At 37.1% G+C, this 19,442-nt stretch overlaps 2 protein-coding genes across 4 annotated transcripts; one reads left to right on the plus strand and one right to left on the minus strand.

Moving 5' to 3' along the window:
• Window positions 1-1,033: 1,033 nt before the first annotated feature.
• LOC140156314 (uncharacterized) lies at window positions 1,034-6,896 on the minus strand. 3 transcript variants are annotated; one of them, XM_072179295.1, is made up of 5 exons: window positions 6,786-6,896; window positions 6,090-6,308; window positions 5,087-5,263; window positions 3,716-3,866; window positions 1,034-1,147 (listed from the first exon to the last, which is right to left on the minus strand). In XM_072179295.1, exons 2-5 carry the CDS (start codon window positions 6,289-6,291, stop codon window positions 1,081-1,083), a joined length of 597 nt encoding a protein of 198 aa, XP_072035396.1. In that variant the 5' UTR covers window positions 6,292-6,308; window positions 6,786-6,896; the 3' UTR covers window positions 1,034-1,080. The 3 variants fall into 3 exon arrangements, with proteins under 3 accessions (XP_072035396.1, XP_072035394.1, XP_072035395.1); XM_072179293.1 differs by having other exon boundaries at window positions 6,084-6,308; XM_072179294.1 differs by having other exon boundaries at window positions 6,084-6,308; window positions 6,774-6,896.
• Window positions 6,897-8,275: 1,379 nt separating this feature from the next.
• Window positions 8,276-17,050, plus strand: LOC140156908 (uncharacterized). Its single transcript, XM_072179950.1, has 4 exons — window positions 8,276-8,338; window positions 11,178-11,354; window positions 12,120-12,270; window positions 16,287-17,050. The coding sequence occupies exons 1-4, from the start codon at window positions 8,317-8,319 to the stop codon at window positions 16,351-16,353; spliced, it is 417 nt and encodes a 138-aa protein (XP_072036051.1). The 5' UTR covers window positions 8,276-8,316; the 3' UTR covers window positions 16,354-17,050.
• Window positions 17,051-19,442: the final 2,392 nt, after the last annotated feature.

Genomic DNA, 19,442 nt, shown 5'->3' on the forward strand with positions numbered 1-19,442 from the left:
TTGTACTACATATGTACCCAGTCTCATTTGAAATCTTTAGCCTCGCTTTCAGTTAATTATAGTTAGCCAAACAAACCGCCACCAACGACAACAAAGTGGTAAATTACTTAAAGGTGTATAGGTTGTTTTTGCAAATAAAATTTTTTGTCTTTGTTGTTATAATTCTATGGGGGTTGCCAAAACAGATTTTGAGGGGTGGTAAATTGTCAACCAATTTCAGATATCCAAGGTGAAAGTTTTACAAGGGTGAAAATTAAAAGCTGGTCACATTTTGTTAAAGTCTATGGTGAATTGAAAACTAAAAACTAAAAACCATCTGATGAAGCAATGGCTTGCAGCCGGACTACATGTTAAAAAAGTACTTTATTATTAATATGATACCAATTACTGAAATACAATGTTGTATATTGTAACAATTTGTTCACTGTAACATGTGTGTAAATAAAACCAAAAACATTTTACAATAAACTGTGGTCCAGTAATGTTTTTTGCTGTCATATCTCTTACCACTTTTGACTTACTTGATAAGTGGAGGTCACTTCAAATCATCCCAAGTTACATGGTTTAGGAATGTTCTCTTTATTCCTTAACCATGTGATTTGGGATGATTTGAAGTGACCTCCATTTGGAGATGAGTCTGGTATTTATTCCTAGCCATTATGTGAAATGAGACACATGTAGCAGCCTTGATGTAGCAGTTTTGATATGGACGTACACACCCAACAAGGACATGTGAATGAAATTAAATCATACAGAAATTATGACATAAGTCTATGAAGATAATTTAATTAATTGTCAATCAATTTCTCTAGCGACAGTTGCCGAGCGATGATAAACAAACGCATGTCATTTTTAACAACAGAGGGGAGTGCATCATGACCGAGATTTATAGAAAAAAAACAAAAAAGATACTTTGAGGTATTACTCTGTTGTTTTTTTTACTGTACATTATGAATACACATGTCTTCTTGCCAAAAAGGCGACAATCTGTTTTTCACCCCTGACCAACCTGCCATTCCAAACCCACCCCTTAAACCGCACACAGAACGCAGAATAAACAAGAGAAGGGAATTGTTGTTCTCAGTCGAAAAATATGTTGATGAAATTGAGCAGAGTGCCATTGACGCGTTTGTAAACAAATATATACCTGCAAAAAGACAAAAACGAAATACTGACATAATTTATGGGCGGTACTATTCAGGTATTGCTATCCCATTTTAGACATATAACTACTGATCTGTCCTTTTGTTACTACCAAAAATTGCCATATTTAAATAAGGCTTATGAATAATAAAGTAGCTATACTGCGTCTCGTCTCAAGTTGATTTTGTAGGGGCAAACTCGAACCAGTGCGTTTACGCGCGGTTGCGTCGCCAGCGTACGGACAAATCGCCCTTCTAGGCATTAGAAAAAGTTTTCGAACATCTCCCATTCACCGTGTGTAGTGAATTGACTACGTAAAAATCAGACAATCATCGGTATAGGCTAACTACACGTATCCACTCCTTACAAACTCCGTATCTTGCTAAACAAATGTATTTAGGCCAAAATATCACAATTAATATTGATTTGAATATGCTATCTTCATATTACATGCAAAAAAATAAAAAACCGACACACGTACCAGATGTAATTTCAACCAAGAATTTCACTGTTTTGTAGTGATACAAGACCCGATAATGCCATTGACAATACATCGTACCATGCGTTCAGCGCTGACATAGCTTGACATGTGCAGAAGGCTGTGTGTAGCTCGAGATACTCTAGCTAAAATACAGGTTTACATTTACTATCTTACATTATCTTGCTGTATTTCAGCTAGAGCTCCAAACGACAAGCTTCCGGGTTTTTTTGGAGAACAATGCTGTTACGTAAGATGAAGCAGAAACCCGCCTCGGAGCCCGCTCATTATTTCATTGTACTTATTGCAATTTGCCTCCACACATTACGTAATCAACACAAAGCTTTTGTGAGGATTAGTGAGTGGATAAGAAATTGACAGTGGAGGATACGAAGGACACGCCGATTGTTAGTTGTCAATCATGAATTGCCGCAACGTATTAATATTTTACTGCATGGCATTCCGCAAACACCAAGACAAATATTATTATGCCGTATTTTTCCAAAGATCATCTCATATGAAGTAAGCTGAATGCGATCTGTACTTTTGTAACATTCCGATCGCTTTTGATCACCTATTATGGGCGAATTTGCTTTAAAACACGTGAGTTCATGTTGTGTAAACATAATTAGCATAGACACAAATGAAATTACGATGCAATACAATGCAATTTGAATGCGCAGCAGATCTATAGAAATAACGTTGCCCGGTTTTATGCAGAATTAGACCCTGTCTGGCTGTGTGCTACCATTAATAGTACAGTCCATTCATAAAAATATCAAACTCACTCGATAGTATGAACCATTAAGTATATTTGAGCCAAATTTTGACATCATTCGGGTATTTTTCCTCTATGTACCATGCAATATTCATAAATATTGGTCGGAAACCACCACTTTATGCAAATTGATCATGCATGACCACATGACGCAATTTGCCTTCTATCGATATTGCATAGCATGTACACATTCCAACAAAGGATTTGTACCGGAGTCCTTCATCGTAATCAGTAGCGCAGTACAGTCCATTCAATCAAATGTTGTCATCAACCTATTTGATGGTAGTGCATTTGTTATGTGTGTGAGACGAACTGTCGCGGTAGATTGCAATCATATTTTTGTTGAATGCATTTGAATAGTCCGCCATATTTACGGTATGATACGTCATATGCACAACCTCTATAGCCGTGCATGTGCAAGTCATTGTGTACATGATCATCCTCTCGTGGCAGTGTATGCGGTTCTCATGTACAGGCCAATGGTGCTCCAATTGTATTGGCTGTGGACGGCGATATGTAAATTTGGTGATGATGTCACAGCTCATTATAGTTTGTCACTCGGTCTGTGGTAACTTGTTGTAATGGTTAGCGCGAGATTTGATTGTGCCACTACGATATCCAACATGGCGTTACTCTCAACATGAGACAAGACAGACAATATGTGAGCTGGTATGACCTTTTCGATGAGATACTTTAAACACCACTGTCGTATTAGGGGTCAGTTGTCAGAGAGTCAAAGATTTAACAAAATCAAGGGTGGGCATAATTTTTCCTGGTTTTACTGGGACAATTATCTTTCCCACTATTTTAGCTCAAATTTAAGGTGAAATTGATTCCATCACCCCCGCAGATCTATTGGACATTTTTCTTTTCATAATATTAAAAAAATCACCCCGGACCTTATCCTCACACCATTCCTTTTTACGCACCCCACCCAAGTCTTCCTGAACACTCCCTACTGCTGTGTAATTAAAAATGGCCTTTGGTCACTATACTATGATCAGCTCTTAATAGGCGGGTATTATTAGGTTTTTGTTACTGCTCGAGTCAAAAAAGTTCCAACTTAAGCACGCGTATATTCACAAAAGCACGCGTTATTCACGCAAAACGCAAAGCGCAGTTCGCGTAGGTGCTGCGCCTAGCTGTGTGTACGGTATTCTGTATCAATCCACGATGTTATGAGTCCCGCCTATTACGAGCTGATCAGAGGATAGTGATTTCTTTCTGTCACTACTGGTATGTTATGGGCAGTAGTTATGCCCCCTTTTTAAAGAATGAAAAAGGGCCGGTGTATTTATTTATGTATCCGAACTTACCGAAATGACCCAATGGCTGCATCATCGTGGTAGGCAGTCATGATACCATCTTCCCAAACCTTTCCGTTATTCTCACCGAATGCATTAGTAGTGTCAATTCCCCTATTAACATGATTGCTTTCGAACCAATAGGACCACCCACGCGCTATAACTGAAATTAAAAAAACATTTGTGATGCGATCAAGTAAAATCAGTCGGAACTCGGAAATAATGATTTTGAGATAATAGCCACACAAAGGAAATATTTCTTTTGATTCCTGTTGTTTTGGAAACTCTTTAATTGCTCATATCTTTGAAACTGGTTGTTCAATTTCAATGGTGTTTTCTGCTAAATCCATATTTGTAAATGCTTTTTACTATCCTATAAGAAACTGAAAAGTTAATATTTACGAATTCCGACTGATTTTGCTTGATGGCATCACATATAACGCCATAAGCACGAAAGTAAGATAATATTGCGTATGCCATATTATATACATATTGCGTTAATATTTAGGGAGGGACGAGCATATACATCTTGAGCCGTTGCAAATATTACGTTAGTCCTTAACGATGCCAAGACCGAAGTCATCCATGTCACATCACTTTCCGCTTCTCGAACAGACATGCTACAACCATTTCACTCAAGTAATCGGGGATTCTGTGATCAATCCTTCAAGTGGTGCGCGCAATCTAGGCGCTGTAATGGATTCCCACCTTTGTAAAGACCACGTCGACAGCACCTGTAAGTATGCCCTTGTTGCAATTCGTAGAATTAGCCAAATCAGATATTACCTTAACGAGGTCAGCACAGCGAGATTAGTACTTGCATTTGAGCTCATTTGTCACTTCAAGGATTGACTCCTGTAACTCTTTAATATACCACCTTTCGAATAGTTATATCTCCAAGTTGCAGCGAGTTCAAAACACTGCAGCCCAGCTCGTCACTCCCGCATCCAAGTATCAACACATTACTCCTATTCCTCAGGCACTTCACTGGCTCCCGGTACAACAGCGGATAATCTATAAGATACTTCTCATAACCTTCAAGGCTCAAAATCAACTTTCTCCTCTGTGCATCTCCCAGTTCATCTCGTACTTCTTTGTCGTAAACTTCGTTCGTCTTCAAAATCGCTCACAGTCACATGTCGTCCATCTACCAAGTATTATGAGGAAAAAATCATTCGCATTCGCTGCACCGTTTCCTTAGAACAGCCTGCTAGATAACATCCGTTCTGCTAACTCACTGCACTCAAGCGACCTCTGATTTCTGTAGACGCATCTTTTAATTGTTTAATCCATCTGCACACGGGTCAATTTTGAGTCGGGACTCTTTGGGTATAATCGCTTTGATAATTTAAAAACTGAGGTGTCGAATAATTTAATGTTTACCTTCTTTATCAAACGCAGGTGTTTGTCCATTAATGATATTTATACAATCATCAGTGAACAACTTTTCAACAATGGCTGAATAATCACCGCCTTCTTCAATGGTTTCAGCCAATTCCCATCTTCTCACGTTAGCTGCATTGATCTCGTTTTCAAGAGAGAGACTGCCTTTGTTCGGTGCTGAAAGGGAAAGGCAATGGTTCATTTCAATTATTCAAGACGATGCCAACTTGTATACATAAAATATGTAACAATGAAATCATTATTTCAATAAGGTGCTTCACGAATGCCGAAAGAAAATGTCATAAAATAATGTCAATGACCTGCGGTGCTGTTGCAAATATAGTCAAAAGTTGAGGTTGTGAATTCGTCAAATTGTTTAGCGAATTACAGTATCTGATGATTTGAATTTGTGCATTGTGTAAGGCAAACAAATGCGTTTTAATATGCGATCAAAAGTATTTCCCACATACAATTCAATAGCAAAATATTATAAGATCATTACGGGGTGCGACACGATAAATTAAAATTCTTTCCCCATCCATGGTGTGGCAGGTAAAGAGCTTGAAGATTTATTATTTTCATAGCAATGGATATATTTAATTCATAAACGCTAACAATAGTCTACCTCTTTCAGCTCTGCATGGGTTCTCTCCGTGCTCGGTATAGATAGGAAGGGGTACGGACAAGTGAGCGATTTGGAACATATCAATTTTTCATACCCATTCAAAATGTAGTATCTAATCAATTTACGTGCCCATCATTCACTAATACCTCAAGAGTTTACTTGAGTAACTTGTGATGAACAAAGTTGTCAACTACATTTTGTCAGGGGCGTAGCTGGGGGAGCCGGGGGAAAACTACCCCAGGCAAATTTCAGGGTTAAAGTGGGGACGGAAATGAGTAAAGTGTCCTTAAAATGATTAAAAATGGGGAAAATTGCAAATGGGGACGAAAATGTGGCTGTCTGGAAACTAGAATGCGTTACAAAAATACTAACATTTACCTGTTAATTTCGAACACGGCATTTTACCATTATCATTCTGCTTGTGTTCCTCACAATGCTTAGTGCAGCTCATATGAGATAGTGTGTCCGAAACCTCAACACATTGATCACAGAGAGCGATACAGTCCACCGATTCGGAGTTTGCAGAGTTGCAAAACATGATGGAAATACCAGTAACTAAGATGACTAGGTTAATCTTCATCTTGATTGAGGTATAACCTGTAATATGATGTGATGAATGTGACATTCATGGATTAATGGAATCGTTTAAAACATTCCCTTGTAAGTTATTTTGGTAGTTCTACAACGAATACAAAAATACAGAAATATTATAGGCCTAAACAGTTGTGGGGGCTAAGATTCTACCGCTGTTTAGTATCCAGGCTGTATCAAAAGTATTATTATCCACCAAGCTGTTAGATCGAAATGCAACACATACAAGATCCTTCTAATTTGTTTAGATTGGGTGTTACGTCAGGCCTTTAAAATATGTCTGGTAATTTCAAGAGGATTCAATGAATATTACAATTGGAAGAAACAGGCCTTGCCATTTATCTTATCACACTGGAAATAATTCGTTGGTCGAATTAAATCCATTAACTAAAAACATTCTGAAAAACATAACTGAAGACAGTACAATGGACTTCGAAAACCTCCATATTCTTGCTCTCGTTTGCACCTTACTAATTGCTTTACCGTGTCAATTAACTACTTGATCTTGACAATTTGGTTGTGACTGTCCTCTATGATGTAAAACGCTGTGTAAACGTTGTAGGCACGGTGAGCACGGCACTGTGTCAACTCCAGGTAAATAATTATTTTAGTACAGACGTGAAACTAAAAAAAAATACGCCCTGCAGCGAATCACGTGGAATTGCGGGCGTATTTCTATTGGTTAGTTTCACGCCTGTACTAAAATGATTATGGGTTGACACATACACAGTGCCGTGCCCACCGCATACAACGTTGGTTTACACAGCGTTTTACATCATAGAGGACAGTCACAACCAAATTGTCAAGATCAAGTAGTTAATTGACACGGTAAAGCAACTAGTAAGTGCAAACGAGAGCAAGAATATGGAGGTTTTCGAAGTCCATTGTACTGTTTTCAGCTATTTAAGTAGATGTATTTTATAAACCATAATTTCCAGAATGTTTCTGGTTACTAATGGATTTAATTCGACCGACGAATTATTTCTTGTGTGACAAAATAAATGGAAAGGTCTGTTTCTTCCAATTGCAACATTGGATCCTCTTGAAATTACCAGACATAGTTTAAAAGCCTATCGTAACACAGAAACACTTAATCTACAAATTAGAAGGATCTTGTATGTGTTGCATTTCGATGTAACAGCCTGGTGGGTAACAATACTTTTGATACAGCCTGGACAGCGGCAGAAGCTTAGCTCTCACAACTTTTTAGGCCTATAATATTTTTGTATTTTTGTATTTGTTGTAGAATTCACAACTACCAAATAACTTACAATCCATTAATCCATGAATCTTATATGTATCACACCATATTACAGGTTATACCTCAATCAAGATGAAGATTAACCTAGTCGTCTTAGTTACTGGTATTTTCATCATGTTTTGCAACTCTGCAAACTCCGAATCGGTGGACTGTATCGCTCTCTGTGATCAATGCGTTGAGGTTTCGGACACACTAACTCAGGGGGGCACTTCAATTTGAAATGGATATAGGTGTAGGGCTGGCGCTTTCGCACTAAGGGGCATTCGGTGAGAGCAACATGTAAAAAATATGGGGTCATTGGGTGAGAGCATGATTTTGGCATTCGGTGAGAGCAAAATGTAAAAAATATGGGGTCATTGGGTGAGAACATGACCTTTTTTTAAATGGAATCTTTGGGTGAGAACCAAAACAGCGCCACAAAAACCTCGAAAATCGAATTTCTAGTTCTAAATGGCTTCAAATTTCTTTATTTTTTCAAAATAAGTAACAAAATCAGTGATAAATGAAAGTTGCTGTTCAAATTGAACTTGTAAGGGTCTTTGGGTGACAGATCAAATGGAAAAATAGGGGTCTTCGGGTGACAGAACGCGGAGCGAGCATGTGTTCGTAAAAAATATGGGGTCTTTGGGTGACAGCGATGCTGAAAAGGGGGTCTTAACAGCCCTACATACGCGTCACCTCCAAAGTTGGAGTGCCCCCCCCTGGGGCTGCACTAAGCATTGTGAGGACCACAAACAAAATGATAATGGTAAAATGCCGTGTTCAAAATTAACAGGTAAATGTTAGTATTTTGTAACAAATTCTAGTTTACCTTTCCAATCAGAGATTCCTTAATAGAGGCAAAAGCAAAAATACGAAAAAATAAACAAACATAACCCATGCCGTGTTTGCAGTTTAGACTCAATAACGTATTTTAGGCAGTGATATCAATTTTTCCCCATTTTTAGTTATTTTAAGGACACTCTACTCTTTGCCGTCCCCATTTTAACCCTGAAATTTGCCTGGGGCAGTTTTTCCCGGCTACGCCCCTGACAAAATGTAATGGACAACTTTGTTCATCACAAGTTACACAATTGTAAACTCTTGAGGTATTGTGAATGACATGCACTTAAATTGATTAGATACTACATTTTGAATGGGTATGAAAAAATAGATATGTTCCAAATTGCTCACTTTTCCGTACCCCCTCAGTTCCTATCCATACAGAGCAAGGAGCGAACCCATCCAGAACAAAAAGGTAGACTATCTTTAGTGTTATGAATTAAATATATCTTTACCTGTCACATCATGGATGTGGAAAGAATTTTAATTTAAAAAAAAAAGCGCAGTGATTTATAGTGCGCTGCACATCGTCATCATCCCTATATCTTCGTGTTAAAAATTGCCGTGATAGTACAGCGAATCCTCTCGTTTTTTAACAGCTACGCATGGCGATTTTTGTTCGAGATAGGCCGAACGACTCAGGCTAAGCATACCATGACTATCATATGAGATACCACAGCGTTTCTACACATTATTACGATTTGTGCATGCTCTAGTATCCCATATGATGTTTCTATTACAAGAAAAAAATGTGTTTTCAGGTAAAACCAGGGTTTTGTTTCCAGTACACTCACTCGAAAAGCAGTACACTAATTAGCGGGGCCTTGCAGCTTGCTGTGGATATCTTTTACTGCATTTTTAATGTAAAAAATTTGAAATCCGACGTAAAAATTGAGATATATTTAATTTGGAGAATGACAATTATACTTTATAGGTATAAAGGAACGCGTTTAGCCCATTTAGTTAAGTTCCAGGTGCATGTCCTATAACGCAATGCATATGTACACTTTCTTTATCTGTGTCAATAATAGAATATTGATTTCAACGGAGTATTGAGCTGTATGGAAAAAATATTTATAATACAGGGTGTTAACACTGTGCGCTGCGCACAGGCACTACGCCTAGACGTTGATCCACAAGCCTCAGCACACTTTACATGTTGTCGCTGACCACTACGGCCCCACATCATTCCATAAACCATTTAACAGGGACTTTGCTGCTACAAAAGCACACACCCTAGACATTCCACAAATAACCTTCACAACCAGGATCAGCTCCCCGAGTTTCGGGTAACATCCCGCTATCTCTAAGGACCGCTATCTCTAAGGTTCTCTATCTCTAAGGTTTGCTATCACTAACGTGTAAAGTCTATGGAGATCCGAAATCTCTAATAGAGAAAAGGGTTCGCTATACCTAAAAAGAGGTCCGCTACTTCTAAGGTTCGATATCGCTAATTTGGAATAAGGTTCGCTAGTTCTAAGGTTCGATATCACTAATTTAAAATAAGGTTCGCTATCACTAATTTAAAATAAGGTTCGCTATCACTAATTTTGAAAAAGGCCCGCTATCACTAATTTATTGAAGGTTCACTATCTCTAAGGTTCGCTATCACTAATTGCAATAAAGGTCCGCTGTACCTAAGGTTCGATATCACTAATTTTGTTTAAGGTTCGCTATCCCTATTTAATTAAGGTTCGCTATCTCTAAGGTTCGCTATCACTAATTTCAATTAAGGTTCGCAATACCTAAGGTTCGTTATCACTAATCTTAAATAAGGTCCACTATCTCTAATTTTAAACAAGGTCCACTATCTCTAATTTCAAATAAGGCCCGCTATCTCCTTATTTAAAATTAGAGATAGCGAACCTTATTTGAAATTAGTGATAGCGAACCTTAGAGATAGCGAACCTTAGAGATAGCGGACCTTATTTAAAATTAGAGATAGCGAACCTTAAGAAAAATTACCGGGATTGTTAAAATTAGAGATAGCGGACCTTATTTAAAATTAGTGATAGCGAACCTTAGAGATAGCGAACCTTCAATAAATTAGTGACAGCGGACCTTATTTAAAATTAGAGATAGCGAACCTTATTTAAAATTAGTGATATCGAACCTTAGAAATACGGAACCTTATTAAAAATTAGTGATATCGAACCTTAGGTATAGTGGACCTTCTTCGTAATTAGTGATAACGAACCTTAGGGATAGCGAACCTTAGAGATAGCGGTCCGTAGAGATAGCGAACCGTCGCCGAGTTTCGTACGGGTTACAACGAGACAATTAGCAGTAAGTTCATTGTCCAGGGGAATTTCAAGCTAACTCAATTTGTCCACAAGATCATACTAGGCACCACCAGTGTTCGAACCCGCAACCTCTCGCACCATAATCGAACGCCTTATTGATTGAGCTAACTTGACACACTTGTGGTCGTGTCGCACCCCGAACTGATCCTATAATATTGCGATATTGAATTGTATTTTGGAAAGACTTTCTATCGCAAATTAAAACGCATTTGAACAACTTCGAATCATCAGAAACTGTAATTCGCTGAACAATTTGACGCATTCAAAACCTTAACTTTTGACCATATTTGCAACAGCACCTCAAGTCATCGAATGACGTTTTCGTTCGGCATTTGTAATGTATCTTGTAACATAACGATGTCACCACTAGATCTCATTGTTGGCATTTTGTGAAGCATCTTGTTTAAATAATGATCTCATCGTTACAGATTTGTATACAAGTTGGCATCATCTTGAATAATTGAAATGAATCCATGAATTCCCTTTCAGCGCCAAACAAAGGCAGTCTCTCTCTTGAAGACGAGATCAATGCAACTAAGGCGAAAAGATATGAATTGGTCGAAAACGTCGAAGAAGGCAGTGATTATTCGGCCATTATTGACAAGTTATTCACGGATGATTGTATAAATATCATTAATGGACAAGCACCTGTGTTTGGTAAAGAAGGTAAACATTTAAATTACTTGACACCTCAGTTTTGAAATTATCAAAGCCATTATACCCAAAGAGTCCCGACTCAAAATTGACCCATGTGTAACGTTATGGTAAATCAGACATTTTGATATGTCACCCATGGAGGGCAAATGGTGCGATTTTCGGCAAGTGCCCGGAATCGAAAGAAAAACGTCCATCACTACAATTATTAATCTGAGACGTGAAAGAAATCTTAGGCGTATAAAATCTTACGAGTCTAAGATGTTATTGGTCAATAATTGAATACGCTTAATATGATTTTGGGATTTCTGACCTTGTTTTTCGTTGATTTAAGTCTACCGCGAAATTGGTAGACGTTCAAGATTGCATTTTAGACATTCAAGATTGCATCTTAGAAGTCTAAGATTGCATCTTAGACGTCTAAGATTGCATCTTAGACGTGTAAGGTTAGGCGTATTATCTTAGGCGTCTTTGGAAGGTATCCGCCATCCATAGTTTTGTACTCGCTGCAACTTGGAAGGCCATATAAGGTCAAAGTACTATCTGATTTGACCAATTCTACGAATTACCATTAGGGCAGAAGCGTCCCTCCCTAAATGTTAATGCTTCCGCCGCCACTGGTGAGGCGCTGCCCAAAATGCAAGCTGTATAATATTATTCGCAAAATATTTATTTTCGTGCACATCTGATATGTATGTTAAGAAAATGGAGCATTTTAAAGCGACGAATCTTAATTTCTAACTTTCTGCGTGCTTATGGCAATATACTGTTTTTTAGGTATGGCGCATGAGTGGTCCTATTGGTTCGAAAGCAATCATGTTAATTGGGGAACTCACACTACTAATGCATTCGGTGAGAAACTCGGAAAGGTTTGGGAAGATGGTATCATGACTGCCTACCGGGATGATGCAGTCATTGGCACATCTCGGTAAGCATACATAAGTAAATACACCAGCCCTTTTTTTATTCTTTTAAAAGGGGGCATAAAAAGGGGGCATAACTACTGCCCACTATATAGTAGTTGACAGAAAGAAATCACTAGTAACCAAACGCCATTTATAATTGCACAACACTAGGGAGTCTTATGGAATAGTGTGGGACGGTAACTACCCAGCAAACACAAAAACGTTTTAAAAACATTTTAAATAAGTTATATTTTAGCTTTTGGTATAGGTAAAAACGTTTTAATAACATTAAAATGTCGGGTTATATAAAGGTCATGATAACGTTTTAAAACGTTTTGTATGAAAACACACTACAGTAATATTTTTAAATGTTTTCAAAAATGTTATTGTAAACTATTTTTGCAAACATTTTTGCCAAATATTGTGTCAATACTTAAATAACATTATGTTAAAATATTTGAACCCAGCAAACACAGAAATGTTTTTAAAATGTTTTTTTCAAAACATTTTAAGAACATTTAAATGTCGGGTTATATAAAGGTCATGAAAACGTTTTTAAAACGTTATTGAAAATATTTTGGGCAAACATTTTTCGCAAAATATTTTTTCAACCCCAAAATAACATTCTGTTTAGAATGTTTTGTATCAAGTTTTCAAGAATGTTTTTGGAATGTTATTAAAACGTTTTTATACCCTTTATATAACCCGACATTTAAACGTTTTCTGTAAAACATTTTTGTTTGCTGAGCAGTAAATTATCAAAAAATGTTTTTTAAGGTTATGAAAACGTTTTATACTCTTAATATAGCCTTTCTATAACCCGACATTTAAACGTTTTCTGACAACCTTTTATAACCTTTTGCGAATGATGTCGAAAACGTTTTGTGTTTGCTGGGTATGGAGGTGTCTGCAAAGTTTTAGCAGATAGTAAGGTTAAAACATTCCAAGAGGAATGATTTTGTTTAATCTTTGCCTCTCTGGCAATTTACCCTTGATACTTGGTGTTATTCTAAAAGTATCTCATCGAAAAGGTCATACCAGCTCACAAAGCTATTTCATTATTCATAAGCATTATTTAAATACATAGCAGTCTCTGAATAACAATAGGACAGCTCAGTAGTGATATGCCTAAAACAGGTCAGAACGCTAGTCAGTCCATGGCTATTGTTATACGAGACCCCCTCAGTCACTTAATTAGGCACTGTAAACGATCGAATTCGGTGTTGAAATTAGCAAAATATTTTAATTACACCTTTTACTTCATAATTAGTTTTCTCAGTCAAATGAAAAGCAATACCAAGGGGGTGACACTAAATTCACGGTTGTTCTATTAGCAACGCAAAACCTGTGAAAAATTCCGCTGGTTTACTAGCTAGAAAGTGAGGTCAGTTATCGATCCGTTATGAATAATTCATGTTCGACCCCTTGGATCATGTTAATTGATATTGGCAAATAACAACGTTGTTAGTTTTGCGAACTTTGCCTGTTCAATGAGAGTATAGCGCGCCCCCAATACATCTGGGCACAAACCAGGCGAAAACGATCCAGTTTAATGAAATGGCGGACGGGTATTCCTATCAGGCACCAGTGATATGTTTTTTCAAAGAAAGTCTACTAGTTTGATATGAAATGACATTTTGCAATAGCAAAGTCAAAATTAGGACTTGCTGTCAATAATATGAAGGAAATATGTGACAGAGGCAAGGTGTGAAATACAAGTAGTATTTGAAGTTACATTAACCTATGATACCCGACCTGACCTTCCATCATGGCGCCTTATTCGTCTTATGTATTTCTATTATGCTCTCAAGTAAAATAAAATACCAATCTGCACTAAGCAGACAGAATGTTACTTGGCTCCCAGCATGAATTGTTGATTTTATACGGAGGTAAAGAAATGCACAGTGTATGTGCAAGCCGTGCAACAATACTCCAAATATTTACGGTAAATCTGAATAGTGGTCACATGTTGACATATCATGTGTTCGGGAAATCACGTGGGTACATTTTAAGAGTGCATGCTTGTTTACTAGTTAATTGCTATTTGTAATCTTTATTATTTATCTTTGTTAATTAACATATATTTTAAATGCTGATAAATCGTGGTTGGCTGCCTATGATATCTGTTAAATTCAATGTTTTATGAATATAATTCTACCACGCAGAGGGGGTCACGCAGCAGAATTTCACACCACCTGACTTAGCTACATTTTGAAGCTCTGCTCTTCAAATTCATGTAAATTTAAAGTTTATACACTTAATATATTTAATATGATACTAATTTTTTGTTATAACCAACTGGTACAAGAAATATACTAGCTTATTACCTATACAGAAAGGTGATTTATCAGCATTCACTCAGCAATTTGACATGCCCGGCATATGCAGCCATTCTCCGTCTGGATAACATGACTGTCGCCCTCAATACGTCTGGGCACAAATTTAAATAACAATACACTATTTACATATCAATGCGGCCTCGTGCTAATTAAAGCTGCCGCGTCCAGGAGTTCTTCTATGGCAATACCTTTCAGTTCTTCTGTAAATGTCAGAAAAAACTGCAATGTTTGGTACTGTACATTTTTTCAAACCCTGGTGTTAAACTTAGGTGTGAAATTTCGGCGTCTAGTGTAAGATTGTCGATTTTCGCAGGCTTCAACTTACCCCATGAGCTTTTGGGGGTTCAACGTTTTTGCTTTTCGAAGTAACATAATATTCGCTAATAAAAGATAATTCATAACTTTCTACAGCATATCATTGTGGCTGTCATAGTTTTGTCAAAATTTCGGTTTTGATTGCATCATATTTTAATTCCGATTACCAATTATCCCCACACACTGATATAAGGAAACAAGCCCATACCTAAATTTTTGGATCTCTTGTCAGGCATTCAGAAAGAACACATAATTTATTCAAATTCATGGGAGTCAGCCAAATAAGTATGATTTATGGACAACCTATTTCACCTGAAGTAATTACCCGATCGAGCTTCCAACGCAACTTGTGAAGCCAGTTGCGCCTATAAATAATACTGGGTTATACACCCATGATGTTTCAGATTCCTTAGGGCTCCAGCTTATTTGAAGCAGGATGATCTCCTGATTTACTGAAATCGGCCAAAAAATGAGAAGGTGGCGGCCAAAAATTTATTCGGACAGGGGGGGGGGGGTCAGCAAATTGTCATTTTGCATCAAAAATATTATTCTATGCCTTATTCTATTGATATTGGTGTTGTTTTATATGTTATTGGTGCCAATGGACCCATGGATGAATGATTTTGTATCATGATGTTATATGAAGTACTGAGTTGGTCATTTTGGCAGTCGCAAGTGAACAAGGGTAAAATCAAAACAGATATTCTGACAAAACTATAATATATCGACCCACACGGTGTGCATTAAGTGAACTTTATTAGTTTGAAACACTAAAAAGTTAATACCAAAAAAAGCTCATGGACGAAGCTGAGCCCTATAAAAATCAAAAATCTTACACTAAAAGACACAATTTCATGCCTAATTTTAATACCAGAATATTTTTATAATAATATATGCAATCACCATGTTTTTATCCGACATTACTGAAAAAATAAAACTACGTATTTGTTTTTATTTTACCGAGAAAAAAGCAAAAAGGTGCATCTCTGAATTGTGCTGATTTCAACATGTATCGATCGACTTTTAGCACGACTATACATCAGACAATAGAGGATAGTCAGTAGTGTTCTGAGTGAAAAGGGGATAGCAATACCTAAATAGTAGGCTACCCCGCCCAGAAGGCCAAAAAAGTTGTTTGGTTGTCTGTTCTCTGTAGAAGGCAGGGTTGGTATGTCGGATTTTTTTAGCATGAAACTCGATCTAAATTCATGAACACACGGTAGAAATGGATACACAAACTCTCATGATGATATGTAAAAGTAAAGAAATTATAAAATAAAACATTTTGGGTCGGCACAGGAAGTTCGGTTGGACGGTCGAGGACAATCAACCATTTTTTTTTTTTGGCCTAAGGCATGTCAGTATTGCTTTTTGTCTTTTTGCAGGTATATATTTGTTTACAAACGCGTCAATGGCAATCTGCTCAACTTCATCGACATATTTTTCGACTGAGAACAACAATTTCCTCCTCTGGTTTATTCTGCAAAATTATCAGAACACGTCGGACGCATTCTGTGTGCGGTTTAAGTGTTCAAGATAAAAATTGTTTAATTATTTAAGAAACATTTATCCAGACTTTTGCAGTAATTTCTTGTAAATTCACAACGACTTGGATGAAGTCAAATAACAAATACAATAATACAATAATTAATATACGCCAGGCATAAAAAAAGAAACTCGACAGTTATAGTCACCCTTGGTGTTCTTGGGCTTGTATCATTTATTTCAGATTCTCGCATACACCGGGCACAAAAAGAAACTCGTCAGTTATTATTCTGAAATATAAATTTTGTTAATTGGACTTTGCTTTTTCATTTTACACCCTGTTCGTAAAAATCGAGCAAAATTAACCAAGATATGCGCCTCCAAACCATCAAAACCCAAAATCAAAATTTGCAATTTTAACGATTCAATTGTGCCTTGTTACATTGTGTGCTTTGTTGATTGGCCCGTGGTGCCTGTGTGCAATACATGCGTTCCCATTGAAAATCGTTGCAACTTTTTATTTTGGGGTTTGACATCGAGGGTTGAGTACTAGAAAGCCTTAAGTGAAGAAATGTCATTTAGAGAAAAACAAGTTTTAATATTTTTGTGATCTAAACCTATTTACGTCAATACTAATTCATCATTGATTAAACTTCATTGTCATCTACCGTATTTCTTCGGAACATTGTGTGAAATTTCTTGAACAAATTCATCAGGACTGTTCCATAAAACTGTATATTTTTTCATATACTAGTCCAGGTAAAACACACTTACGTGCAGACGTTTCGATAGCTACCAGCTATCTTTCTCAATGCTACTGTTGATGTGATGATCGTTGAACAGCTGTTGTTGATCGCTGCTTGGCAACGGAGTTGCCAGACGATTTTTCCATCAACAGGTCGTCAAAGATGTGACTTAGGTTGTACTGGCCCTCGTCTCGGTTCATTGTGGTGCCTTGTTTTCTGATGGTGATAGCCTCCTTTATCCATCTTGTGTATTTATCACTCTCTTTACCAACGATCTTTGCCTCATCCCAATTGATGACATGATTATTGTCCACAACATGGTCAGTTATCGCTGATTTGTGGATGGTTGACTGCGATGCTTGACTTTTCTCCGATCGGCACCAGATAAATTGGCCTTCCTTTTACGCGCTATTAACTTGTGTAAACCAATCAGGGATCGTAATTGACAGTGACATCAGACGCGATAAATTCTTTTTATCTCTGTCTTTCATTATAGTACTAATATCTTTATTCTGTCGGTCGGACATCCGGGCTATCTCTAGTCTCGGGCCCAAACTGCATGTGGATCACGGTTTGATGTGAACAACAGAAACCGGCTGTGAAGGAGGCTACATAGCGATGTTGCTGGAGTGATGTTCAATTTCGGAAAAAACGACACTCGACCATGGAATTTAATTTTAAGTTTGTCAGTATATAAACGGTAAATCAAGTAAGTTTCTTTCATTCTGAAGACTTAGAAACGGTTGTCTGATTCCACTGACTATTTGCGATCGAAATTTACATTACACCAATGACAGAAATCATCAACAAAAATCGAATCAGGGACTTGTTTTCACTCGAACATCATCAACCGGAAGTGACGTGACACGGACCGACAGAATATGGTCTTTGATATAACAAATGAGATGGTAAGTGTGTGTAAAACATTGTTCTTTTGTACTTTTACCATAGGCTATCTTTTTCCAAGCGAAGTACTAGCGCGCTGTATACCCCGGGCGCGAATTTTTTTTCCGTAGTTAACATTTGAATAGGAGAAACTTATAATACATAATGTATAGTATTACATGTATTATGAGGCTAGATTCCACATGCCATTATTACTAAGTATTTCTTCTTACTTAACAAAAAGAAACGAACTATATTATATTTAAAATTCTACCAAGGATTGACCGGGGTTCGAACCAACAACCTAGCGATCCATAGTCAGACGCTATACCACTATGCTACGAGTAGTTCTGCCAGAAAGCCGTCTTTCTATCATACTTGTTGATTACGGAATAAAGCGTATATACACGATATACTATATTACTAGTTAATACGTATATAGGCCCTATCTCCGATCAATATTGAACCCTAACCCTAAGACCCTAACCCTAACCCTAACCCTATAACCCTAACCCTAAACCTAACCCTAACCCTAACCCTAACCCTAACAGGCGGGACACCACGTATACAGTTGCTTAAACGGGCTCCCTATTCAAATGTTAACTACGGTAAAATAGTTCGCACCCCGGGCTGTATACTGACAGCCATTTTGGTCACCATATTATATACCAGGGATATACGAGCCATATTTTATAACACAGACTGCAAAAGGGGGTTGAATTTTCAATAATGAAAGTCATATACCGTTATAGTTGGTATCAATGTATAGCACTGGGAATCCTAAAGAAGTACAAACATTCCCCACATAATGGCGCTATGACGTCATAATGTGATCGCGCTCATGCAAATTTGGGAAATTCAGGCTGTGTACAAAAGTATAGGCAAAATTGATTTTTGGCTTTCACGAACATGCGATTTTTACCGAATTGTCTCCTAAAAATAAAAGGAAATGACTATTTCAACCTAACTAACAAGTAGAGCACTTGGAATCATTTGACAAGAGCGAAATAAAAAAATTGGATTTTACAGTGAAAACAAATAGTGGGCAAACAATATAGCATCTGTCACGCGGCTTAATGTACAATTATCTAAGTAGATATATTGGCTGGTTAAAATCGTTTAATTTTGTTTATTATTTATTTTAACCAATCTGATAAAATAATAATAATAATAATAATAATAATAATAATAATAATAATAATAATAATAATAATAATAATAATAATAATAATAATAAAGAGAGATAATATAGCGCCCAACACAAAAAGCCTCTGAGCGCTTTACAAAACATATTAACCTAGTGTACAATAATTTAAAATCTAAAAACAATGCTTAGCCTTATTACTTAAACATACTATTACACATACACAATATTGCAAGAAATTTACCGGGTACATTGTTCAAGATCGGAATTCCACAGCACTT

The sequence above is a fragment of the Amphiura filiformis genome, chromosome 7 (assembly GCF_039555335.1).
Source record: "Amphiura filiformis chromosome 7, Afil_fr2py, whole genome shotgun sequence".
Classification (NCBI taxonomy): domain Eukaryota; kingdom Metazoa; phylum Echinodermata; class Ophiuroidea; order Amphilepidida; family Amphiuridae; genus Amphiura; species Amphiura filiformis.

Excerpts from the sequence above, each read along its gene's own strand:
- LOC140156314 (XM_072179293.1), bottom strand. The coding sequence starts at position 6,291 with ATGAAGATTAACCTAGTCATCTTAGTTACTGGTATTTCCATCATGTTT. Across the intron at positions 5,264-6,083 it reads TTCGAAATTAACAGGTAAAT|CACCGAACAAAGGCAGTCTC; the intron begins GTTAGTATTTTT and ends TTTCCCTTTCAG. Across the intron at positions 1,148-3,715 it reads GCAGCCATTGGGTCATTTCG|GTATATATTTGTTTACAAAC; the intron begins GTAAGTTCGGAT and ends GTCTTTTTGCAG.
- LOC140156908 (XM_072179950.1), top strand. The coding sequence starts at position 8,317 with ATGCCGTGTTCAAAATTAACAG. Across the intron at positions 11,355-12,119 it reads ACCTGTGTTTGGTAAAGAAG|GTATGGCGCATGAGTGGTCC; the intron begins GTAAACATTTAA and ends ACTGTTTTTTAG. Across the intron at positions 12,271-16,286 it reads GCAGTCATTGGCACATCTCG|GTATATATTTGTTTACAAAC; the intron begins GTAAGCATACAT and ends GTCTTTTTGCAG.